The sequence below is a fragment of the Anastrepha obliqua genome, chromosome 2 (genome assembly GCF_027943255.1).
Source record: "Anastrepha obliqua isolate idAnaObli1 chromosome 2, idAnaObli1_1.0, whole genome shotgun sequence".
Classification (NCBI taxonomy): domain Eukaryota; kingdom Metazoa; phylum Arthropoda; class Insecta; order Diptera; family Tephritidae; genus Anastrepha; species Anastrepha obliqua.
Genome location: NC_072893.1, coordinates 129,662,941 through 129,690,627, shown reverse-complemented (window position 1 = coordinate 129,690,627; position 27,687 = coordinate 129,662,941). Strand labels below are relative to the sequence as shown.

Sequence of the window (27,687 nt, the reverse complement as noted above, 5' to 3'; positions counted from 1 at the left end):
GGCGGGTCTATCAGCTTTCGGCGCAACAAGCGGGCACATACGCACACACTTAGTTGAATAGATATTTGGTGACCTTGTTGTTGCTAGCATTGTTGTTTAGCTCCCAAAGTGGTACTCGTATTTGTGGTTTTTATTATTGGTGATTTGTTTTAAGCAGTGCTTTTTGTTGCTCTTTCTGTCTAGTCTGCTTTAGTGCTAAATCAACGCTGACGTTGCGGTCGTTGATCATTATTGCGATTAGTTTTATAGCATACACATACAAACACACAAATAAAAAATTTATTAAAAACAACAATAAACTGATGGATGCGTTCACTTTGCGGTGCTTAGGCCCAGCTTTTGTCATATCTCTAGAACTGATGCTATGAGAAGCTTTTTCACGGTAAAACCAGCACTCAGCAGTAGGCATCGAACCTAGTACCTAGTGACACTATATGGCATGCTCCAACTAACCAGAGAAACATACAGACTTAGCGAATAGCGCAAATTCTTTCTATTTCTTTATATTTAATTGTTGCCAACATATGCGCTTATGTGTGTGTGTGTGTGTATGCATGAGTGCATGTGCAATTACACGCGCGTGTTTCTTATATAATTCGCAAATTCTTTTCACTCAGCAAGCGTGCATATGACAAAGTGTTGGTTGGCGAAGGGAGTCACAAACAAATCGGTTGGCGATTCACACTCACACATACACACACTAGCATATGGACGCATATGCGCACAAAAGACTGCAAATGAATGGCTCATAATTTAACTACAATAGTTGTTGGTTAGTTGTTTATATTTTTGTATAGTCGCTTTGCTGTTGTTGGTGCTGTTGTAATATCTACCTCTGGTGCTGCTATTGCCAATGTAGCGTCCACCAACCATACCACCTGTGTGCGCGCGCGCCACTCAAACTAAACCGTGCGAATAATCATGCCAACATACACACACACTCACATGCAAACATGCTTATGAACATTCCTACATGCATACATACAGGCGTCCATAAGTGCTGCCAATTCGCTGCTTGGCCATGCGGCCATAGAGACAATCACTACTCACACACATACAAGTGGTTGCAAAACTGCGGTCATGTGGCCATGCAGCCTAGCAATCGGGCAGATACACACCATTACCCAAGAAAAGCCATGCCGAAACCATGACGCTCACAGCTCGCCACAGCTCAAGTCAGCGTCAGCATCCGCTCTATTAAGTTCAGCGCAATTTACCCGCCTCCCTCGCCACCACGCGCCGCACCATATGCGCGCCTTATCACGGCCTTTACTGTGCTATTCAATGCAACTACTGCCACACATGCCGCTTGCCGCGCACCCCGATATTACGATCTGCGCTGCCCCTACCGCAGTGACCGTTCACAAGCGCTTCGCTTCGATTCCAGCTGCGACTCTAACCGTTGCTGTAGCTGTGGCTATGCAGGCTATGGAGCCAACACCAAGCACAGCCGCTGCTGCTCTACACCTTTCGACTAGTCGCATAACGCATTCTCACTGAGTACTTTGTATTACTCGCAGGCCCAAGCAAGAGAAAAACAGAAAAACAATGAAGGCGCAACAGCGAACACCAAAGTGTGTAACATAAAAAGCAATAACAATAACAAATAATGTTCAACCAAAGCAATGCAAGCAAAACACTATAAAACAACAGCAAATCATAAATAAATGAGACAGCAACAGAATTGGAATGGTCGAGCAGCGGGCAAAAAATGGTAGATTTTCCTTTTTTTCTTAGTTTTTTTTCGTTTGGCTCATTTTGCTGCAGTGCAACAGAATACGTGGAAGAACAAGCAGAAGATAATAAGTCGACATATGCGCGTATGTATGTATATATTTATGTGCATGCAATGGTTAGACTGTGGCGGGGCTGTGTGGCTAAGAGGCATCGAGGCATCGAGGCACGAAGGCACCAAGGCACCGAAATGGAATGCGATCATTGACGTGCGGAATGTGTTGATTGGAATTTCGATGATTGAATTATTTTTAATGGTTTACATGGAAGCGCAGCAGAGCAATTGAGGTGTGAGTATGAGAAGGAGGATAGGCAGAGCAGAAGCGGAAATGGTGAAGAAGTACGAGTATGATATCAGAAAGCAATAAGTGAGGAAATGAGCAAGGCAAAGAAATGGAACTGGCTGAATTGCGAAAAATATAATAAAAAAATAGAATTATAAAAAAAATAAAAAGTTGAAAAAGAAACAGTAACACACGTTTATATAGCAATCGTATGGGGTATAAATGGAACAAAACAAAAAGACCAAAAACGAGCAAAAAAATTGGCAAAAGAGCGAAAAAATGAAATAAAATTAATTTTTGATATTCAGGGAAACAAGTCAGGTGTGAAGAGCTGCAGCTAAGTGGCACGCACTTGATAAAATCCCATACAACTCTGTATATCATAACAGGTACGAATATGTATATATGTATGTATGTATGTATAGTATGCATGTATGTATGCTAATAACTTTACGCAGAATGACTAATTCGCACAGTAATTTTTGCATTTCGTCTAAACAACAGAAATTGGTGAAAAAATTCGACTGTTGGGACAAGTCAGTGATGTAAAGAATAAAACCCGTGCACGTCGCTCAAGAACAACCGAAAATATTGCTGTTGTAGCCGAAAGTGTTGAAGAAACCCCAGGTTTGTCCATTCCTCGTCGTTCTTTGGAATTAGGCATTCCACAAACGTCATTACAGCGTATTTTGCATAAAGATTTGGCCGGCCGATCATCAACAACGTCGTGTCTTTGCTGATTGGGTCGTTGAAATGCATGAAAATGATCCAGAATTCCATCGAAAAATCATCTTGAGTGATGAGACTCATATCCACCTCGGTGGCTTCGTCAACAAGCAAAATTGTCGGATTTGGGGCTTAGAAAATCCAAGAGTTATTGAGAGGCTTTTCACTCTATCCTCAACGCGTGACTGTTTGGTGCGGCTTATGGTCCGGCAGGGTCACTGAACCTTACTTTTTCGAAAATGAAGCTGGAGCAACAGTTGCGGTGAATGAATTGCGCTGTCGAGAGATGATTTACGATTTTTTATGGCCGGAATTGGATGGTATTGATCTGGACAACGTTTATTTTCAACAAGACGGCGCTACGTGCCACACAAGCAACGAAACCATTGATCTTTTACGGGAATAACACCTCTTATTGTAAAACCCTTCATTTTTATAAAATAACTTTATTGTGTAAAACAAAAAAAATTTTAACTCCCCAACTCCCGTGCCAAACTGAGTTGAAAAGTATTTTTTAATTAAATTCATTACATTTGATGACAAAAAGTATTCATTTTTGGTTAATTCTTTGTTTATGTGAGTTTGACAGAAAAACGTAAATAAATACGAGGTGTGTTCAAAAAGTATCGCGAATTTAGAATTTTCGCAGGTTACGTATATTCGAGTTTCGATTTTTTTGTGGCGATATTTTGGTACTCATGTCTCTCACTCATGCCGACGAGTTCGGCCATTTTGAATGTTCAGTTAATTGTTGTTAGCTGCTTTGCTGCACGTGTTTCGACTCGTCTTCGATTTTTACCTATTCAAAAAGATGGATCAAAGAACCTGTATCAAATTTTGTATGAAAAATGGAATTAAGTGCACAGATGCATTCCGAATGTTGACTGTGCCATACGGAGAAACTACTTTAGACCAAAGCAACGTTTATCGGTGGTACAAAATGTTCTCAGAAGGCGGAGAAGATGTGAACGACGAAAAGCGTGCCGGACGCCCGAGCACTTCAACAACAGACGAAAAAATTTATGAAGTGAAGAAAATGGCGATTGGCCAACGTCGAATCACCGTTAGAGAAGTTGCTGAGGACCTAGACATATCGATTGGCTCGTGCCATTCGATTTTTATCAATGATTTGGCCATGAGACGGGTCGCCGCAAAATTCGTACCAAAAGCAGCATCGCATGAACATTGCTAATGAGATGCTGGCCTCTGTCCGCGACGACCCAAATTTGCTCCAGAGGGTCATAACTGGTGACGAATCGTGGATTTATGGTTATGACGTGGAAACCAACGCTAAATCATCTCAATGGAAGCGGCCGCACGAACCAAGACCGAAAAAAGCGCCAAGTTCGGTCGAATGTAAAAGTTTTGCTTACCGTTTTCTTCAATTGCAGGGGCGTTGTGCGTCATGAGTTCTTGCCACAGGGTAAAACGGTCAATAATTACCTGCAAGCTATGGATTTTTGGAAGAACAAAAATTGGCTATTGCATCATGATAACGCCCCTGCTCACACATAGTTGCTTTTGCGCGACTTTTTGGCCAAAAACAACACACTAATGATGCCACAGCCACCGTATTCTCCAGATCTGGCCCCCTGCGACTTTTTCTTGTTCCCGAAACTGAAGAGGCCCATGAAAGGACGACGCTACGCCACGATTGACGAGATAAAGACGGCATCCAAGGAGGAGCTGAACGGGATAAAAAATTATTTTTTGAAGTGCTTCGAAGATTGGAAAAAACGTTGGCACAAGTGCATAATATCTCATGAGAATTACTTTGAAGGGGACAAAATAGATATTAATAAATAAATAATTTTTGAAAAAAACACAAAATTCGCAATACTTTTTGAATACTCCTCGTATAAAATTAAAAAAAAAAATGTTTAAGCCTAATTTAAAAAAAGTATATAGTTTTATTTTATATAGTTTATAATTCTATACTTTTTTTTAACTCGATTTCTTGTACACACTTATATACATTTGGTAGCAAATAATTCTTTGATAGCAAATCGAGAATAATTATAAAGGTAAAAAAACATATAAGAAAATTTGAAAATATTTTGAAACCAATTTTTTTTTTAATTTTGTTATAATATTCTTACCTAAGTTGCTCGTAGATGTATGTGCATTTTATAAAAAAAATAAATAAATACGAAATTAAAATCAAACAATGAAACCAAACTTTTTTCTTAAATTTTTTATAAAATATTTTTTTAAGCAAACAATTTTCTAATACATAAATTCTATTTTTTAGTTAATAATACAAAAAAACATTGATTTACTATGTACTCCCTTTTTTACCAATAATTTCGCTAGGACTACTCTTTCAGAGAAATCTGCGCACCACTTTTTTGGTTGAGATTTAATGGGTAAAATACCTGGATATTTTTCTATTAAAAACCAAGTGTTAGGCGAAGAAAGATAGCCAACGTATTTGTTATTCTAAAATCACTTTGCATTAAACAAATTTCTTTTACCTCTCGTCACACTTTCAACTGAAGAGTTAAGGTAGCGCGCTACTTTTCCCAAATAACCAGTTCGTTTTATTACTTTGCACAAAGTTGCAACATATTATGATTAAAAATTGGCAAGCTGGTGCTCAGCAAATTGAAAGCAACCATTTCTCTTAAGTTATGAACGTTTACGATTTTATCGAAAGGAAAAACGACGCAAACGAAGCACAAAAATGAAAAGTAACCAATTCCAAACGCCCATTTCTGCTTCTAATTTGCGTGCGCTGTGCGTAAATAATATACTTAAGCACCGCTCACCCTCTTTTTTCCAATTATTAAGCCAACTCATCAAAGTGGAATTTAAGCAAGTTCGTCGCTTAAGTCTTTCGAATGTATGAATCCGTTGGCTGCACTTCTTATTTGCATTTGCGTTTGCCTACATTTTTGCCTGAACATTTATTATCGTTTTACATTAGTAATCGCCATTTCACTACATTCGCCAGCATTATTATTACACATAGTTTATGTTAGCGAATGTTTTTCACGCAACAATGTTGCATGCGCTCCGGTAAATAATGCTTTGTGCCGCACCTCAATTCAACGCACACCATTGCATTGCTGCACCTAGGCTGACTTTTTGTTATCGTTCTTGTTTTTAGCTTACAACTCACAACTTATGGTCCGTTCTTTTTTCGTTTCATTTGCTTTTTGGTTTTTTTTTGCTTTCTGCTTTTCGCTTTTCAAGTTTCAATTTCATTCGCTGCGTTGCGTCTATTTTTGTGCAGCGCGACTTTGAGCGCTTTTATCTGTGTGTCTCCAGCGCAGATATTGTATTGCAGTGCGTTGTCATCTGAGTTCTGCGTTGTTAGCTGAGACGATACGACGCGACGCGATGCATTCATTGTTGCAACTTGTTTGCAATTCTACGCTGCATTTGCGGTTGCTGCCGCCGCATCTTCTTTGGCGCCTTCCACGCGCTACTTTACTTTTGCTTTTGCCAGCTCTGGTTACGTTCGACTCGGCTTGCTGCTCTCTGCTTCTGCCTTTTCGGGTTCCATTTCGATTTATATATATTTTCATTTTTTTTTTATTGCTCTTTCTTTAATGCATATATGTGCTTGTGTGTACGTGTGCTTCAATTTGTTGCTCTTGGTCATTTGTGTCGCCATAAATTCATTCAGTGCATTGATTAAATTTCAATTTGCAAGCATTTGTGGTATTAGTGCTTATGCCACGTAAATTTGCGCATTTTTATGTATCTACGCATTTGAAATTGCACATCGTGCCGAAGCTGCTATGCCGCCGCATCGCTAGAAGGGCCAACGCAACTTGCAAAATTATGGCAATTAAAGACGTTTAATGGATTTATGATGACCGACCCCCGCACGTACACACACTTATACGTACGTGTTGCAAGTCATATGTTTTGCAGCAGGTGCCTGATTGTGTAAATATTTTCAATTAACCAAACGTAAAAGCTAAAATGGTTTAATAAAATTTGTCAATCAATTTTCGGGCGCATATTTTTCATGTTCGGGGCAGAGCTACACGCTGAAGCTTTATTACTGTAGCTTTGCATTAAGCACTTAGTTAGAATGGAGACCTAACATTTCCTTAAGCCTCTTAGTGGCTACTTTTTCTTGGGTAATAGTTATCGCATCGATAAGCCACTTAGCGGTATGAATAGCCAAAGGAAAAGGGATACTCTGGAGCTAGTTTTTTAAGCTATAAATGCGCTTACCATTTCATTAGGCTCGCTTAAACCTACAATTCTCACTGGCTCCTCTCCCGTTAATCACTCAACGGGGATCTGCTTTATAGCTAAGAGCAATACAAAAATGTTAATAAGAGGAACCGCCCAGGCAATACCAAGCTCCCTCCTAAGCAGTTACAGTATTCCAACTGCTGCTTGACTATCTACACGACAAAGTTTGAAGCTCGAGCTTGCGACTCATCTCCAGAGACAGCAATGTAACGGCTCATCGAATATGTTTCACATTTAGTCTCAAACTTTTTATTTTTTTTTCTTTTTTTTCCAGTACAAGCCTGTTGTTTCGTCGAAACTCCGAAACAACCGCCAAGTATTACATCGTGGGGGGGTCAACGTCTTCTATCGCGTTTACCCCACAGTATTCGCAAGTGGTATCCGATTCGTGTTTGAACCGATGGAGGTATGCTTTGAAGCATCCATGCCCAGTTAAAAATTGCATCAGATAAAAATCCACGCTTCTGTGTTTTCTTTCAAGCCAGCTTCGCAAGTCTGGAATGCAGCGAGGCGTCCAGCAGCCCTTCATTGTGTTATTCCATTTTTGCTGCCAAGTTTGGGTACTAGTTTCCCGTGCTGTCAGCCAATACTGCAGCTTCGTTTGCCAGTATCTCTATTGGATACATTCCAATAGTCTCAATATGTGGGAAACCATCTGCCGCAAGAAGAATATTATGCGGAGGTTAAATTTTCAGGCAGTGAAGAAGCCACGCATAGGAGACTGTCTGTATGGCGCCTACTTCCTTTGGTGGGTATTTGGCCGAGCTCATACTCAAACTTGTAGGGTGCCTCTTGATGTTGTGCCACAAACGGAGAGGTCTGCAAAGGCAAAAGTCTATAATTCTATGCCGCCTTCGAATGAAAGATGTTTTTTTTATAAAGAGCTTTTTCATGGCAGAAATACACTCGGTTTCCTACTACCTGCCCAGGATGAACGCTATTCGGAAAACAACTCTTTCTAATTTTTAATGGTTCATGTACACAATTGGATTCGCACCCAAACCCGTGCCAGTTGTCACACATGTACCCAATCAGCTCAACGGCCGCTGTGGAGACGTGTGAAATTTACTTCAAAATCTTTGTAAGGCTGAAATGTACAAAAATCTTGCCTTGAGTATGGGTGTTTGCACTCATCTTGCCTTTAAATCAGCGAACCAACGAAATCTTGAAAATAAAGTAGAAATTCACGAGCTCATCAGAACAAAGAAGTTTCGGACACACGTTTTCTTCTTGATTGGCGTGATATACACTCGATTTTGGCCGAGATTAACAAAACGCACCAGTGGTTTCTTTCTTGTGCTACCCGGCGCCAATTGCGCACACCAAGTGAAGCCAAGTCCTTCTCCACCAGATCCTGCACCAACGTGGAAAGGTACAAAAATCTTCCACAGAATCGCTCTCAAACACTCCAAGGGATGCCTCATAGAATGTTCTGCGCCATACGTTAGGACGGGCATGATGAGAGCCTTATAGAGTGTTAGTTTTGTTTGTGGAGTCAGGACTTTACTACTCAATCGCCTTCTTAGTCCAAATTAGCACTTGTTGGCAAGAGAAATTCTCCATTGGATTTCAATGCTCCGAGATAATCGAAGTCTCTTACAACCTCGAAATCATAAATGTCAACAGTGACGTGTGTGCCTGTATGTGAGTGGCCAACTGTTAGTTTGAGGGTAGCAAGTAATTCGGTTTGTCCTCGTTCACCACCAGAACCATTCGCTTTGCTTCAGAACTTCGCACATTTCTTAACTAAAAATCACTAGAATTTACTTGAGTTACGGAAAACGAATGTGCGGCAAAGACGGCCGCATATAAAGTACTGAAACTAGTTTGCGGCTCCCTTTAAGAAGTCACTTAATCTCCCACAAAGCAGTAATTCCGCGGCAAGTCCCCCCGGTAAACCAAGTTAATTAAATGCACAAAACTTTTCCTAACAAAACATTATAGCAAACAGCAAAAATTTTGTAGGATAAAAAATGGCAACAAATGGCTGCCGACGACTTGGAACGTGTAACGTGACCTCAATCAGACCTCGAAAGCAGCTAACTGCCAATCGCAGCGCAACATATTTGCAGCCATGCGCGATCCTTACAGCTTGAACTTATTATGCGCTGGCAAAACGGCAGCCAGTCAGGCCAATCAAGCATAGCTGCCAAGGCGCGAGTACACAGCAACGGAGAGCAGTGGAAGTCGTATTGTGGCAGCAAAGGAATGCGGCTAATTATTTTATAGCAGCAGTAAAAGAAATGTGGCGAAGCCGAGGAAACAACGAAAGGAAGCAATAAAAAATAAAATTAAAGAAAGAACAAAATAAAATTATCTTAGGTGCAGAAATAAAAAGAAAATAATTGCGAGGAAAGCAAACCAATAATCGCAACATATCGCAAGATGGCAAGCGCACGAATCTGTATAAAAGTACAGCCGATTGTGTTTGCAGCACGCGGATTTGCACTCTGTCATTTGCGTTTCCATTTCGGCGCGCCAAGGGTTAAACGCTTGTAAATTGGTGGAATGTCTATGCGCACGTTGGTTTTGTTTTGTTTTGTTTGTGAGCGGTGAATGCGCGCAATGTTAAACGGCATTTGTTTTTGGTGGAAAAGCAGTGTTCTTGCAGCGCACATAGCGGCGCGGTACTCATGTAGTGCCCGCTATTGTTGTTGTTGCAAATAACAAGCGAAATGTTCTTGTTTTTTTTACATTTTTGTTTCCATGGGTCGGTCGTTGAGTCGTTTGGCGAACTGGTTAGTGGGCTGGCGGCTAGCGAGCGTCACCTTCACGCTGGTGGCATGCAACATGACTTTTCCATGCCATTGGGCGCCAATTTTCGAAAAATCCAAACAACACGGCATAACAATCGCAACAACACGGCCAATCACAAACTTCTGTCTCCTTGCTACAAATCTGCTTATACAAGCAAAGCGCTTTCAGCCTGGCATTGGCATTGACTGTGGCTTTGAATTCATTGCGATCGCTGCTAAGGTTTTTCGCTATTTTTCCCTTTGCTATGCGGCCGCGGCGCGTCGCGGCAAAAGGGCGCAGAATTAAATAGAGGCCAGCGAAAATCGCAAAAGCAAAAACAAACACAAAAAATGCAACTACAACAACGTACAATCGCATTTTGCAGTTGTTGAAACGACATGAAGCGCTGACAATCAACTTATTGACAGGCCACAGACAGACAGACTAGGATTGCAGACAGCACAGTCAAGAACAAGGGCAGCAGAAAAAAATTAAAAAGAGCAAACACAGCAACAATTGGCATCAAGGATCTGTGTGCGGCTGTTGCTGAAATACAAGCCACGTCAGCGTTTGTGGCTCTGCGACTGCTGGTGGAGGCTGTGCGGTTGAGTATTAGCCTGAGAATGAGATTGAGCGGGCGAGTATGCGGTGAATGCTGTGCTTGTGTGTGGTTGGCTTCGCTAGTGGGACTGTGCGCCGACTGTGGTTGAGTTTGAGTTTGAGGATGCACGAATGACAAGATGCTGACATTGACGTTGAAAATGCGACATGACAGCGGAACACGATGAAAGAAACAGGATGCATGTTGCCATTTTCGTGGTGCAGCGTTTTTATATTTTTTAGTTTTTTTTTTTATTTAAAATGTATAACTTACAATTTTTTGTTGCATAGTTTATTTAGTGAAGGGTAAAAAACATGGGCGAATGCGATTGGAAACAGATAAAGTGTAAAAAATACACGAATCAATTTATTGAATAAAAGTAAAGCAAAAATCATATATTTGGGTAGATGAAAGCAAACCTCAAACGTAACTTGAATTTTTCGAAAAAAAGAAAAGTTTAATTTTTTCTTAAGGGGGTCTTCTGGTCTCGAGGCCCTGAAATGAAGGGTTTTTTTGGGGATTGATTGTGACAAATCCTGTGAATATTTAAAAAAAAAATTTTATTTTAAAGGTACATGTCTTGGCTTTTAAAAAATGGTTTTGACTTTGAAAAAAATTAACACCCGCGACCTTGAAATGGCGCTGAAGACGTCCACCTCCAAACGAAACAGGTCTCCATTTTGGTCACGGTTTTCCCACCTGGGTAATCAGAAAGTAAAAATTAGATATGCGTTGTCTTCAGAGTTGCCCTAGTTAAGTTTTCCCGTGACAGATTTTTTTTTTTTAATTTTTTTCAAAAGTTATGCAACAATTTGCAAAAAAAATTTTTTTTTGCTCATTTTTTGAACTTTAAAAGGTTATAAAAATGGAATGAAAAAAATTTTCAAAAATTGTACACGGGGAAACTTAGCGGTAAGTTTTCCGAACCTTTTAAGACCAAAACCATTGAAATCGGAGTATAACTACTATGAAAAGTGTGACCAAAATGCTTAAAAAACACGATTTTCGGGGAAACGCGTTTAAAGATAAAGTTTATGATAAAACGGCCGGAGGAGGGTACACTTCGGTGCCCAGAAAAATGTGAAAAAATGCGATTTTCAAAAAATCCTTTCTGTGGCGTATTCTCGCATACACATACAACAAAATTATGCAAAAAAAAAAATCGATTTTTTTTTTGCTGGAGACCAGAAGACCCCCTTAAATATAAAAACTGCAAATTTTTATCTCCCCGCAACAAATTGACAACAGCAAAAAATGGTAATGAATGATGTTTTTGGTTCATCTTTCCTCAAAGAGGGTAAGGCTTAACTGAAAAAGTAATAAAAATGTTGAAAATATTTAAATTTTTTAAAATAAAATATTTAAATTTTGTGTATTGAATATTTAAAATTTTTAATATCAAATATTGTATTGCAATTTATTATATCGAATATGTAAAAACTTCAAAATATGAAAACTGAAATTTTTTAATATCGAATATATATTTTTTAACGAATTGAAATTTCAGGGTTTTTAATATCAAATACTTAAAATTTTTAATCCAATATTTACGGTTTTTGATATCCAAAAATGTAAATATGAAAATTTTAAATTTCTTAATATCAAATATTTATTTCTTTTAATGCATTATTAAAATTTTTACGGTTTTTAATATCAAATATTTACGAATTTTGATATCAAATACTTATATTTTTTAATTTTGAATACTGAAAATATAATTAGCTTATAATGAAATAAAGAAAAATTTTCAGAAAAAAAAATGTTGAATTTGTCAAACACTTGTGTTCAAAATAAATTAGTGAAAAACAAAAAATTTACGATTGGGTCACTTCTCTGCACAAAAAAAGCAAAAAATTACTTTTTTTTATACGAGATTTTGTAATTTCTCAGGAAAAAAGGAAAAAATCTTTTTATTTATGTTTTTTGTTTTGATGTTTAGTTGAGATTTGATTAGGGGAAAAACAGTGAAAACTCTTCATTTTAAGTTTTTTTACTTGAGACTTTTATAACTATTAAGGAAAAAGCAGTGAAGAACCTTTTTTATTTTTGATTTATTAGTTTTGAGAGGAATACAATTTTTCTTTATTTTAGATTTTATTACATTTAAAAAAAAATAGTGAAATCTTTTTGTTGTTTTTATTTGAGATTTTAGTAAAATAAAAAAAAAATTGTGAAACCTTTTTGTTGTTTTCATTTGAGATTTTATTACTTTTCAGAAAATTTTTTTTCTTTTGTTTTTGAAATGCAAAGCACAAAACTGCTTGAAAAAAAATGAATGAAATTTAGTTTTAGTTTTCACCCCGAAGTTTTTATTTTCTTAGCAAAAAAGGAAAAATATCTTTTTAGTTTATTTTTGTTCATTTAATATTTTTTTAGATGAAAACGATTTTTTTTTAGTTTTTTTTTTTTTGTTTGCTTGAGATTTTACATCTTTTGAGGAAAATAATTATGAAAAACTCTTTTTCTTCTTCTTCTTTTAATATTTTTTACTTTTTAAGAAAAAATAATTAATTTTGTTGCAAGTTTCATTTGAGATTTTCTTACTATTCATTTAACAATTGTTTTTTTTTTAGTTTGTCAACCACGAAAATACTAAAAAGTTCCGAAAAACATTAAACAATTCTTTTATTTTAATTTTTGCCTATTTAAAATTATATTATATTAAACTCTTCGTTTGTAGTTTTTTGTTTGTTTAAGGTTTTGTAACTTTTCAGGAAAGAACTGTGAAAAATCGTTTCTATTTTTTTTTTATTTAAGATTTTTTTCATTTTCATGAAAAATGTTCATGATAAACTCTTATTTTTCTTTATTTAGATTTTATAACATTGTTTTTGGTTCAAAATGTTTTTATTAAAGATTTTATTAAATGAAAAAGTAAAAAAAATGATTACTTTTCAGAAAACAATAAATTAGAAAAGTTGTGTTTTTTATTTAACCTCGAGATTTTGTAGCTTTTCGCACAATAAATGCATTTTATAAGATTAGAAAAAAATTGTGAAAAATATGTAAAAAATTCACGAATGTCGTTTGCTTTCCAAATCCTATAGAGCAGTGGATATCGAGCCTATTTAAGTGTCAAGCGAGAATAGAACTTAAAAAAACTTCCAATAACAGGCAACCGCAGGCTTCGTAGCGCTCCATATAAAAACCAACTGTCAGCTGATGGCGGCATAAAATTACAAGTCTTTCGATTTTTAAGACAAAACGTTCGTCACAATGTCCCTCGCCTTAAATTTCTTCCATATGTTGGACAGCAGTAAGCAGTAAACATATACATTATTTTTTGCTTTTTGCGAAAATCGGTCTTTCACCCAGATACACAACTTTCCAATCTTCCTCCAGCCCGCTGCTATCCCACATGCGCCTATCCCAAGGTGCACCCGCTGCGCGTCCAGTAAAATATTTTATGGCCCAACATCATTATGCCACTCTCACCACACATGCACACGCTCATGCCCCCGCGTGCACTAAACATTGTGACCAGTCGTCCTTGATAATTGCAAAATTCGCATCGTAAAATGATTGGAAGAAGCAGAAAAAGACGTAAAGTTTACCTTAACGTTTTGCACACAATGTTCCATAATAGAAATAAATATTTTACGATTGAAATGTTTCTTGCTGCTGTAGCGGCGGCCGCTGCTGTTGTTGGCTTTCTGGAACTTCGTTTATTCACTTTCGAGAAGCAGCTACCACTTCGGCGACGAAGTGTTGGCGCCATTTTTATTGGGCAATCCAAGCAACATACCCAACGACAACAACAACAACAGTAACAACTACACACAAAGTAAGTAAGCAGATGCATGCACGCGCACACTTAGCCAAACACACTTCAGTTTGCGCCAGCGCACCCCTCGAAAGACTTTAGGCACAAACTTGCGTTTGCTTGTTGTTATTTCCATTGATGTTTATTTGCTTTATGGGCTATTGAATTGTGTGTGCGCGTGTGTGTGTGTAGAAACAATGTTGCAGGCGCATTAAAGTGATTACGTCTCTTGGTTGGCTATTTTCTATGTTACTTGCTTTTGTTGGCGTCTATCGGCACTACCTTAGCGGCATTGTTGTTGTAATCGTTTTTCAGTTGCACGCTTGGCTTATGCAGATTCACAGCTGTAGCAGCTGGCTGTTGACTGCTATATGCTCACCCCTTTCCCCATTCCGCTGTTTCACTGTAATTTGCATGCGCGCGCGGCCACTTCCGTCACGCGGCGTGCAACGCGCACCGCTCACCGCGCCGCCACCACCGCCAGCCATACTTTGGCAATTTAAATTCCCGCTTGTTATTGTAATTTTTGGTATGTTTCGCGCATGTTGCTGCCTTCTTTGTTATTTGTTATTGGTGTTGCTGCCGCTGCCACTGTTCATTGTTGCTGCCGAGGCGCTTCTTGGCTGTAAATAAATTTTTGCCGTTTTTTAGTGATTTGATTGTAGTTGTTGTTGTGGTGCGAATGTTGTTTTTCGGCATTTTTGCATAGTCATCGCATTTAATTGCCGCATTAAAAATGTAAACATTTCGCCAACGCCATGTTGCTGCTGCCGCTACTGCGTCCAAAAATGGATGTGCAATATGTTGCGCCACGGCTCGTGGGTAGCGCGCTAAAAGCATTTGGTCGCGCTTCCGCATAGCTAATTTCAGAGTTTTCTCCTGCACACAATGCTTTCGTTTATTTTTGCTTTTATTTGACAAGAATACAAATAAACATTTTTGCTGTGTAAATAACTAGAAAATAAATAACTTTTCGTGGCGCTCAACTTTTTACTTATAAAGCGTTGCGCCAATTATTGCAAAGGTATAAATTTTCATTGTGGGCACAGCTTCACTTGTTTGCGCGTACGTGCCGACCTTTGCTTGCTGTTGACCCTACAACATCCGGTTATGTCAGCTGCACGCTCAGCTATGTGGCGGCAATGGTGGCAGCGAACGCTGCTCAGGCTGGCCGTCGACGTGCGAGGCGAAAAGTTCAGTCACTTCACCTCGAAACCCATTTTGCGCGCAATTTATACAGGCGTAATGAATGTGCAGAGTTGCCAACGTAGGAAAAGGACGCTCAATGCTTGAATTAGTCTTCCTGTTCTTTTTGCAAATCTGTTCTTAGTAAAGCAGGCAACCATAAAGATGCACAGTTCGGGAAGAAAAGAGGGAAATGTTCTGTGCCAAATACAAATTTATTTCAATATCTGAGCCTACAAACCTCTATGGCGATAATTTCAGGTGCTATGAGTGCCACACTGCTGCGATCAGAGTACAAATCAACCGAGCAAAGGTATGAGCAACTTTGGTTAGAGACTTTCATCTAAATTTTTCAATTTCAGGCTCGATACTGGCTTCAACTTCTATACCGGGAGTCGGCAATAGCTTCAATTTTATCTCAAGAACTGCTTCTCCTCTACAATAAGGGTACGGTTCGTGCATCTGGAGTCCAGAATATTAACATAAGACTCCTGGATGGAATCTGAGTTGGCTCCCAGACATTTCAAGAGCCATCAAACACTAAGTTTGACTGTGTATCGGCCATTTCGACGGCATTCGGTTCTATGTACTTTACAAATCGACCCGAATTTATATTGGACCAAGAACTGTCAGTTCAGTAACCGTCGCCAATAACGTTTGGGAAATGTTTCATCCTGCGAAAGCATCCTTTATTGCCTTTATCCCCTTCCAGGTAGCACCTACTGTCGATGAAAAGCTTCAGCTGGATCTTCCATCAAATACCGTTATCCGCTTCCAATTTCCACCTGTTGCAGAAGAAGAGCTTTAGCTGACTCCTAATGCTACATTACTCTGATATTAAAACAGGCTAACTTGTATCTATCCAGAATTGAGCTCTGGAACTCATTACACATGTGCGCCTTTGTGAAGGGAACTCGCATGAGACTTCATCAACTTAACTAATAATTCGTTTCCTTTGCTTCAACTCCGTCCACACTGGTCTTTCTTGGGCCTACCTTTGTATGGCATCAACGAAGACAGACTAATCGATCCAGCCAGAGTTGCTACGATAACAACAACTGGCATACTCGTATAGGTAGGAGTTACACAAACTTCTACTCGAATTTGTGTTGTGAGACTCTGCCCACTAGTTTTCTTGCGCCACTTTTTATGTCGGAATTGCGCAAGAAACTATGACATCGGCTGCCTTAAGTGACATCTGCCTATAAGATTTTATATTTTTGAGTTTCCTTATTTGCAACAGATTTTAAACCCAAAACCTGCCACCGGTAACTCACGCACAGTCTCGAATGCTAAGATAAGCAACAAGTAAGAGCTCAAAGGACAAGAGCAAAAGCTACGAAGCTCAAGCTGGCATCACACGCCCAACCAAAGTCCTTACTAGGTGGGTACCAACTTAAAAGATGCAAATATCTCGCAAACCTCGCTAAATACGAACTAAAAAAGCCCACAACATCAAAAACTCCTGTATCGACTTGAGTCCACTGGCTTCTCGAATACGTTGCCATATCGAGTACGAGAAGTAAGCACTTCAGCCTCTGCTCAGCTCGGTATCATTCCAGATTTATAAAAAGAACTGCGTTTGGAGAAGTTATTGTGTTGAGCGCGCAAAAAGATTTTGAAGTCGAAGTGTTTGCCTCTCTTTAATGCACATCACAGCGGCCGCTGTAGTCGAATGTATTAGGTCGTGTCTATCATTCGGAAGTGCACAGGTTCCAAACTCCGTACAAGAGATACCAAATTTTAGAAAACGTTTTTTCTTCTAATAGCGGTCGCCCCTCGACAATGGAAAGCCTCCGGGTGTATCTCCGCCATGAAAACGCTCCTCATTTGGTGGGGATGCTTACCGCACATTGTCCGTTAGGCGTCCATGCGGTGAGACTAGCGATTGCTTTAAGTCCTTTCTGCAGAAACTATCTGAAGGATAAGGTGGAATTATCTCAGCACCTTCTTCTTAGATGCCCTTCTCTCGTCGCGCTTAGATTTAGGCATCTGGGCTCTCACTTTTTTACTGCACCTGCGGATATTTCAGACTTACATATCTCACACCTGGTGAATTTCGTCAGAAGCTTGAAGCGGTTAATGCAAATGAAATTAGCCACTGTTGGTCGTCATCCTCTAATCCAAAGCCCCTTCTTCCTTTTATCCACCTATTTGGTTCTTTTCCCTTCCTTGCGGTCAAGATGGGCAGCTCACCTTTATCCTATCCTCATAAAAAACCATCTGTCTTTCGGAGTCGGTTTAAAACTGTAGGTCTCTTCCATGAAACAACATCAAGACGCATGCCACAAACAGGTGGAGGAGCTCGGAAAACCCCCCGAAAAGGGAGTAAGCGCCAATTATCCATCTCTCTAACCACCTTGTGCGTCATTCCCATGACAGCCGGTCCTGGGTGACCGAAATGACTCGGGTTTTTCCCCACCAAGGGCTGCTGTTCCAGTAAGGGAGCCCTCCCCAGTGCACCGTACCTCAGTGCATAAATTAAAATCAATTCAGCGCAAGTAGCCTGAAATCTGCTGTACGTCAGTTTTTCTTTATTTCGCGATAGGGACACCAACCTTGGCTTTTGCAACACCAACATTTTTTCTCCGATTTCAACCGAAACTCATCACAGTTTTACTACTTTTTTTCTGGCGCGTTGGTCACCCTTCCTCTGCAGCCTGCTGAAACTCTTCCCTTTTCACTCCGCGAGTTCGGTGCTTCAACTTCTGCACTCGCCACTGCCCATTTTGCCGCGCGCATTCCATATGCCATTACTACAGAAAAATTATGGCAATTTCAGCACCAAAAGTAATTTGCAATATGTCGGCTTTTGCTATAAAAATTGAGTAGCAGCGGCGAGTGATGCTCACAATTTCTTTCTTTAACTGTGCTCGCTGCTTTTTTGGTGCGTTTTTTTTTAATTCTTTTCATTTATTCATTTTTTCCGCTTAATTTCTGTACATGATGCCTTTGACCACAAGCGTTCCTGCTGCTGGGCCTCATTGCGCTAACTGTTGTGGTGATTTGTTGTTGCTGCCATTGCCGCAGTAAATGGTTATTTTTTATTAGCAATTTTTTACCAACGACTTTTGTGATTGCTTGCGCTTGCGCTTGCCTGCGTGTGTGTGTGCACGAGCGTGCATGTACGTGTGTTGTAACGAAACATTCCAAACAAGTGAATTTATAAGCATAAACGTGACTCAACTCTTCTGGCATGGCAGCTGGTGGCTTGCCTTGCTGCGTTGCTGCGCAAGAGTGGTGAGGGCTATTACAAAAGTTTGTAATGGCGATTATGATATTGATAATGCCAGTAAAGATAATTTCGCAGTTGCTGATGGTTTTACTGCAGATAGGTTTTGTGGCTGCGATTTTGTTGAATCGCTGCCGCCGCGCAGTTGTTTTTATTTATTCTTCTTCGGCTGCATCTTCGTTCTGGGAGCGTTCGATTAGTGGCAAGACTTTTTAACGCTTCTTACGCGCTTCGTTACGCCCAGCCCATTTGTGATGGCTGTTAAATGCCACTGTGTTACAAAAATATCCACAACTAGTTAATATGCATGCTGCCGCCGCGCGCGCACAGCCATTGCTGGTAAGGCTTGCATACGATTGCATGCACAACGCGTCCAGCTGCGTCTTCTGCCACCGCGCAGCCACTACACTGGAATGTGGTTAAATGCTTAAACGTGCTCCTAATCGCTTCGCATTTTCCCATCATAAAAATCGTATGCGATTCCGCGCGCACGCTCTGTCCAAGCTGGTTTGCGCTGTTGCAGCGCGTGTATTCGCCGTCTTAATTTATTTGTAGTTGCTCACTTGCCGCAATGCACACACTCATTTTTTGCACATACCACAACTAATTCATACTATTTTTCTTTTGCTTCTATTTTCGTTTTTTTTGTTTTTTGTTTTGTCTCTAGAATGAGCCCGAGTGCACACCAGAGCTGCCGGCCGCCAACCGTGCACTATTTCTCGAGAAGGTGCGCCAATCAAATGCCGCCTGCCAGAGCGGCGACTTCGCCACCGCCGTCACGCTCTACACCGATGCGCTACAGCTCGATCCCGGCAACTATATACTTTACAGCAATCGCTCGGCGGCACGCCTCAAACAGGGCCAGTTCGCACTCGCGCTACAGGATGCCACAAAGGCACGCGAGCTGTGTCCGCAATGGCCGAAAGCGTATTTTCGACAAGGTGTAGCGCTGCAGTGTCTGGGTCGTTATGGCGAAGCGTTGGCTTCATTCAGCGCTGGCTTGGCGCAAGATACACAACACAAGCAGCTGCTGGCTGGCCTGATGGAGGCGTCTGTGAAAAGTCCGTTGCGTCATGCGCTGGAGCCGACATTTCAACAGCTGCGCGCTATGAATCTGGACCAATCTCCGTTTGTGGTGATATCGGTTGTGGGGCAGGAGTTACTACAGGCTGGGCAATATCATTCGGCGGTCACTGTGCTGGAGGCCGCATTACGTATTGGTTCCTGTTCGTTGAAATTGCGGGGCTCTGTCTTCAGCGCTTTAAGTTCCGCCCACTGGGCGCTCAATCAACTGGATAAAGCCATTGGTTATATGCAGCAGGATTTGGCTGTGGCGAAAAGTCTCGGCGATACGGCCGGTGAGTGTCGTGCGCATGGCAATCTCGGTTCGGCCTACTTTAGCCAGGGTTCCTTCAAAGAAGCGCTCACCGCACACCGTTACCAGCTCGTGCTTGCCATGAAGTGCAAGGACACACAGGCCGCCGCTGCTGCGCTCACATCACTTGGACACGTCTACACCGCCATCGGCGACTATCCCAATGCCTTGGCCAGCCACAAGCAATGCGTGCAGTTGGTGAAACAGATTGGTGATCGTTTGCAAGAAGCGCGTGAAATCGGCAATGTCGGTGCCGTCTACTTGGCAATGGGCGAATTCGACTCGGCAGTGGATTGTCATACGCAACATCTACGTCTGGCACGCAAATTAGGCAATCAGGTGGAGGAGGCGCGCGCCTACTCCAACCTCGGTTCAAGCCATCATTACCGTCGCAATTTTGCACAGGCTATCACCTTTCATGAGCAGGTCTTGCGTATCTCAAAGCAACTAGGCGACCGCAATATTGAGGCGCGTGCATACGCAGGTTTGGGGCATGCGGCGCGCTGCGCCGGTGACTGCGTACAGGCGAAAAAATGGCATGAGAAGCAGCTGGAGATGGCGCTTGCAGCGCGCGACAAGATAGGCGAAGGCCGCGCTTGCTCTAATCTAGGCATCGTTTATCAACTTCTCGGCGAACATGACGCCGCGCTTAAGCTGCATCAGGCACATCTAACCATCACTAGACAGCTGCACGATCGCGCTGGTATGGGACGCGCCTATGGTAACATAGGGAACGCGTACTCTGCCGCAGGCCTGTATGAGGCAGCCATCAAGTACCACAAGCAGGAGTTGACGATCAGTAAAGAGGTGCACGATCGCAGCGCGGAAGCATCCACACACGGCAATCTCGCCGTAGCCTATCAGGCTTTGGGCGCACATGACATGGCGCTGATGCACTACCGCGCGCATTTGAACATCGCACGTGAGCTGAAGGACACAGCGGGTGAAGCCTGCGCGCTGCTCAATCTAGGCAACTGCTTCAGCTCAAGACAAGAGTTCGCGCAAGCAGTACCCTACTATGAGCAGTACTTGATGCTCTCCCAGGAGCTGGGTGACGTGGCGGCCGAGGGTAAGGCGTGTCACTTCCTTGGCTATGTGCACTACTGCATTGGTAACTATCGCGAAGCGGTTCGTTACTATGATCAAGACTTGGCGCTGGCAAAAGACTTACAGGACAAAATAAATATGGGACGCGCCTACTGCAATCTGGGTCTAGCGCATTTGGCGCTGGGGAATTCACAAGCTGCTCTGGACTGTCAAAAGTTCTTCCTAGCTGTGGCACACATGACCAGCCATGTATCCGGCAAGTTTCGCGCGCTCGGTAATTTGGGCGACATATTGGTACGCAGCGCTGACCACGATGAAGCGATCAAAATGTACCAGCGGCAACTCTCGCTCTCTCGTCATGCACGCGAGCGACCGTTGGAGGCCGCTGCTTGTGGTGCGCTTGGGCTAGCACATCGTCTCATCAAAAAATTCGACAAAGCGCTCGGCTATCATACGCAAGAGTTAGCGCTCCGCCAAGAGATGTCCGATCTTCCGGGCGAATGCAAAGCACACGGTCACCTCGGCGCTGTACACATGGCCCTAGGCAATTACCAGCACGCTGTCAAGTGTTATCAAGAACAGCTGGGACGCGCACAAGAGCTGCAAGACTCGGGCGTAGAGGCGCAGTCCTATGGCAATCTCGGCATTGCTAAGCTCAACATGGGTCTATATGAAGATGCCATAGGCTATTTAGAGCAGCAATTGGGTACATTGGAGCGCGTAAACATGCCGACGACACAACACGATCGCGCGCGTGCACTCGGTCACCTTGGTGACTGCTATGATGCGTTGGGTGACTTTGAGGAGGGCATCAAATGCCACGAGCGCCACTTACAACTTGCGACGGCACTACAAAGCTATCGAGATCAAGAACGTGCCTACCGCGGTCTGGGACATAGTCACCGCGCTCTTGGAAACCTGCCAGAAGCGCTAGTTTGCTTGGAGAAACGTCTGGTGGTGGCACACGAATTGGGCAGTCCTGAGGTCAAAGCTGTGGCCTATGGTGACTTGGGTAATATACATTCAGCGCTGGGCAACTATGAGCAAGCAGTCAACTGTTTGGAACACCAGCAGGAAATTGCACGCGAGTTGGGCGACCGCGCACTGGTCTCGGATGCTACGAGCGCATTGGGTAATGTTTATCAACGCATGAACGATGCAGAGGGCGCACTGCGTCTGCACAAAATGGACTTGGAAATGTGCGAGCACTTGGGGGCTGAAGCGCTGCAGTCGCGTGCATGTGGCAACCTGGGCGCGGTGTATGAATCCATAGGCAACTATGTGGATGCGGTAAAATTCTATGAAAAACAATTGGCGCTGACAGCAGATCGTCTTAGCAAGGCATACGCGTGCGGTTCACTTGGTGAGTGGCATCTTTTAGGCAATCATTTCTTTCCATTCTTCATGCTAATCACTTTTTCGTTTAATAGGCCGAGTTTTCCATCAAATGAGGCAGAATACACAGGCCATCAACTTTCTGCGTCAAGGTCTGGCAATTGCGCAGTCGATCAACAAATCGGAAGAGGAGGCCAAAATAAGATATCAACTCGGTGAGTTCGCTGGGTAAATAAAACGAGAATTTAATCGAACAACTGCCCTTTTCAGGTCTTTCTCTACGCGCTTCCGATGACAACGAAGATGCACGCACCCAAATGGAAAGCGCAGCCCAATTACTGGAGTCTGTGCGCTATGACCAGCGCAGTCCCGAAGGACGCACCAGTCTTTTCGATCTGCAAACGTCTTGCTATCACATACTGCAACAAATTCTTGTCGCCACACAGCGCAACGAGGACGCCTTGGTAGCCGCCGAACGTTGCAAGGCACGCACCAGTCCGGACACGAATAGCATATCACGCAAAACCACCATCACCTGCAGCGAGTCCATCTATGACATCGTCAATCGCTCCAAGACGAATGTGCTATACTTTAGCTTGGCCGGTGATGAGCTCTACGCTTGGTTCTTACAACCACAAAAGGGCCTAGTTCGTTTTCATGTCGTACATATAAATGAGGAAACGCTGAAAATATCGAGTGAAAAACTGGCGGAGCATTCGAAAAATACACAGCCAAAAGGAAGTCTGCTGGAGCGCTATATTAATATGGTGCGCGACAATTTGGGCGTCAACTCGGATAGTGTCTTGCTCGAAGGTGATGGTAGTGGCTGGCGCTCGAGTTCAGAGAACCTGCTGGATGATTTTGCCAATGAACGTAGCGGCTTTCTGCGCATGGTCAATCGGAATCACATGATGAACTCCTCCAACTATTCACTGAGTTCGCTATTCAGCTTGGGCTCAGTGGGTGGTTCGGTCGCTAGTCTGCAAGGCTCTACACGTTCCATCGGTAGTCTACAAGGTTCGACGCGCTCGCGACGTGTGCCCACATTGCCCGCTTGGCAAGGACCCACGTGTCTGCATACCCTCTACAATCTACTGCTGGAACCATTCGATGACTTACTACCATCAGGCTGTTCAGTGTCACGTCAAGGACGCAAAGAGCTCATCTTGGTGTTAGAAAACGAGCTCTATTTGGTGCCTTTCGCCATACTGCGCAGCTCTAAAGATGATGGCGAATACCTATCGGAACGTTGCTCCATAATCACGATTCCTTCACTACAAACGCTGCGTTTGAAGAGCAAAATTTTGCGCACACGTGAATTGACTGAAAATTTAAGTACCGCCTTGGTTGTCGGCGGTCCGCGTATACCTTCTGTATTATCCGAAACCTGGGGCTGGTCAGAATCACCTGCCTCGTTACAAGAAGCCGCTATGGTGGCCGATATGTTGCAAGCGAAGGCCATTGCAGGCTGCAATGCCACCAAAGAGGCGGTCATCTCCGAGCTACCGACCGCGGAGTGCGTACACTTTGCCGCTAATCTGAGCTGGAAACTTGGTGCCGTAGTGCTCAGCCCGGGCGATGTGGTGGATTCGCAGACACAGAAGCGTTACTATCAGTCCTCAGCCGCTGGTGGTGCACAGGACGAAGAAACCAACGAGCTATCTGGTGGTAATATAGAGTTACCACAGCTATCCGATTTCATACTATCGGCAGCAGATGTGCTTACTATGAAATTAAATGCCAAGCTGGTAGTTCTTAGCTCGTATCACTCCATTGAACCGATCACAGGCGCAGGTGTGGCCAATTTGGCTGGCAGCTGGTTGTGCGCCGGTGCCGGTGCCGTGCTCATCTCTTTGTGGCCCGTGCCAGAGACTGCTGCAAAGATTCTGCTACGTGCCTTTTATTCGGCGCTATTACAGGGTGCACGTGCTGCACGGTAAGCTCACTATAGCTGACGGAGTTTATCTCATTAACTGTTCTTTCTTTTACTTTTACAGAGCTCTCGCCGAGGCCATGCAGACAGTCCAGCATACGAAACACTTTGCTCACCCGGCAAATTGGGCTGGTTTTCTTCTAATCGGCGGTAATGTACGTCTCTCGAACAAGGTCGCCATGATGGGTAATGCACTCTGTGAGCTAATGCGTACACCAGATAAGTGCCGCGATGCGCTGCGTGTTTGCCTGCATCTGGTGGAAAAGAGTTTGCAGCGCATTCATCGTGGCCAAAAGAATGCCATGTATACCACACAAAAGAGCATTGAGAACAAGGCTGGACCAGTGGGCGGTTGGAAGGATCTATTAATGGCAGTGGGTTTCCGTTTTGAGCCTGCCGCCAATGGCATACCATCAAGCGTTTTCTTCCCACAATCTGACCCCGAGGATCGGCTCTCACAATGTTCGGCTAGCTTACAAGCACTTTTGGCCCTGACACCACTTACCCTACAGGCATTGGCGAAGCTGGTTAGCAGCGCCGATGTAGCGGACGATATTATTACACTTATAAGAAATGTATTGGCACAATTCCCGCCAAAAGGTAACAACGAGACAGAAGCCTGCATTGAAATACCGCTAAGTGTGCGCTTGTGGCGCGTTGCGGGCTGTCACGAGCTGTTAGCATCCATTGGATTTGATCTCACTGAGGTCGGGCAGGATCAGGTGACGCTACGTACGGGCAAACAAGCGAATCGACGCAACTGCCAATTTGTGTTACAGGCGCTGTTGGCACTCTTCGGTAAACTAATTTCTATTATTCATTTTGCAGCTTTTACAAAATTGTGTTCATTTTTCAGACACTCAAGAGGCGCCTAAAAGCCTGGGTTTGGACTCGTCCAGCAGCTGTGAATCACTCGCTGAGGAAACGCATGCCGATCTACAAGTTTCAGTATCCAATCCTGCACTGGCACTCACGTCAATACCGACAGCAGCTTCGTCACATCTAACTGCGGATTCCACTAAGGCCTTGGGCATTGGTTTACAACTGCCGCCAATTAATCGCACACGCGTCATTAGCAGCAGTGGCAGTGCATTCATTTCGTATGTACGTCGACGCGGTGAGCCCGATGGTGGACGCACTGACACCGAATCAATACCCAGCGCGCCGGGCAGCGCTGGCTCGGCGCTTTATCCTACACAAGATTCGAGCCTGGCCAACACTACCGACAGCGAACTTTCAGATGGTTACATCTCGCAAGCACATATTAACAAGACCACAGGTCCTCGTTTAGGTTATTCCAGTTTGCGCGCACCAGTACGTGTCTCACGCCCCGGCGGCGGTGGTGAAAGCGATGCTGCTTTCACACCCAGCCCACCAGTTACTACACAAAACCCAGTTGAACAGAACGTTTCAATGGCATTGGCACATCAAACTCGCATACGCAACCTTTATTCCAGCGCTGGCATGAACTACCTGGGTGACAGTGTTATACCAGAAATGAGTGTCGTGCCGAGTGGCATCTCCAGACGCCCAGATAGCTCAAGTTCCGCCAGTTCTACCACAGACTGGGAGATTTCTGGGCACGCAACTGTGCTGCGACGCAACAACCAGCCTCCGCATGGTCATATGCCACCACTGCCACCGCCTAGACAAAATCTGCCACTGGTCGATAGTTTGCGACCTGTCCCTCCAATGGCACCTGTCTACAATAATCTGGGACCAGCCACTTCTATGACTGGTACAACCATGTCAGCAGCAAACTTGGAGTCCACAAGCTCCGAATCGGAAATTGAACGTGGTTTGGAATTAGCTCAGACTCCAATGTCACACTTCCGCCTCAAACCTAAAATTAAACTGGGCAACGCTCAGTCGTCGGTAGCTGCACGCCTCAGCAAAGAACATGCGCTCTTCATGGATCGACTCAACGTACGTTCGGAAGCTCCATCCAACTTGAATGGCAACCATCAAGGTGCTAGTGGCATAGCTGGCGCGCTTCCCGGCAGTCGCAAGCCACTAAGTCTACCCGAAGAGGACGACAATGCGCTCATCGTAAACGCATCGAATCTGTACTTCTCCCAAGCTGACACCGAACTGCTCAATGAGGCGAAGAAGGAGCTTAAGTCTGCAGCAGCTAGTGGCACAGCAACGAGCAGCAGTCAAAGCGTAGTTTCCAAGGAGGCCAGCAAGGTGAATCAGAAGAGCATACAAGACTCAATAATGCGCCACATGAACCGCGAAACACCTACCATTTCGGAGGTATACCATGAACGCAATCTAGGATTGGGTCTCGCACCACCACTCTCTAAATTGCTGCTAAGCAAGAATTACGATGATGAACCAGGTGTAAACAGCAGCAGCAACAAACTTAATAGCACGTGCACCATCAAGAGCATTGTGGATGCCGTAAATGAGCTGGAACTCAGCGGCACCTCGTCCTCATCGTCTGTCAGCACGGCGAACACGAAAACTCTGAACATGCCGACGCACATCACAGGTAATAGCAACAACTCCGCTCTCGTTAATACTTGTGGAGCCAACAATGCCAACGTTGGCAGCTCAAGCGTAAACGTTACCAACAACGCAGTAAGCGCAAAGGACACCTGCTCAATTTGTGGTGAACCTGCCGACATCATATGCCGTTGCAAGGCAGCCACAGTGCAAAAGAAAGGCACGCTCAAGCCATGGCTAAGCAATGTGCCCTCGAGCATAGTGAAGGCAAGTGAACTGACGACGGCCGAGATACTAGAGAGACAACACAAGATTAAGACGAATGTCAGCAGCATCAAGACAAAAGCCGAGACAAGCATGACTATATCTAACGTGAAGCGAGCGAGCAGTCCCTTCAATGAATTTTGTCGACGTGACGAAGGCGATGGCAGATCGGTGGCGGACTCGCAGTGCAGCAGTACATACAAAACAGCGGCGGCAGTGAAGGGTAACACTGGTGGCAATGCCAGTGGAGGGGTGAACAGCAAAGATGGCGGCAAAATTACAGCACAATCCAGTGGCATTGCTGCGGTAGGCAGGAAGATGTAAAAGGCGAACGAAGTAGATGAGATAAAAATTAGAGCAGAAAATGGGAGGTAAATATAAAGAAGCGAAAATGAGGTGTGGAGGAAAAAAGGAGGTATTTCAAATAGAAAAACTTAAATAAGAATAAAAAGAAAAAACTAATAGAGGGTAAAAAATAAAAGCTAAATTAAACTACGAAAAGAAGAAAACAAAACCGAATTATGTAAAACGCAAAATTTATTTTCTAGAAACAAAAAACTAGCTGCAAGCATGAATTTTATAGAGTTGCAATAACAACAATGAATATTAAAGAGGTAAAATGGAAAAAAGAAGAAGAAAATTGTTATTATTTCGGAATTCAAAATAATTTAAAGTGTAGTTAGATGCTCAAAGCAAGTATCGAAACAATATTTAAATACCGAGTTCTGTGGAACTTTAAATCAGATGTGAGCGTAAATGTAAAAAATGCAATAATATATTTAAAATATTAATTCAGAATTATTTGCAAT

The 27,687-nt window shown here is 43.0% G+C and overlaps 1 protein-coding gene across 1 annotated transcript in view; it reads left to right on the top strand.

Moving 5' to 3' along the window:
- The window catches only part of LOC129237897 (tetratricopeptide repeat protein 28), a 38,917-nt gene extending 11,260 nt beyond the window's left edge, over positions 1-27,657 (top strand). Inside the window, exons 2-6 of the mRNA XM_054872872.1 lie at positions 19,144-22,261; positions 22,329-22,448; positions 22,504-24,169; positions 24,231-24,964; positions 25,023-27,657. Coding sequence (XP_054728847.1) covers positions 19,144-22,261; positions 22,329-22,448; positions 22,504-24,169; positions 24,231-24,964; positions 25,023-27,202 — 7,818 coding nt within the window. The 3' untranslated portion in view covers positions 27,203-27,657. The remainder of the gene's footprint in view (positions 1-19,143; positions 22,262-22,328; positions 22,449-22,503; positions 24,170-24,230; positions 24,965-25,022) is intronic.
- The last annotated feature ends 30 nt before the right edge of the window (positions 27,658-27,687 follow it).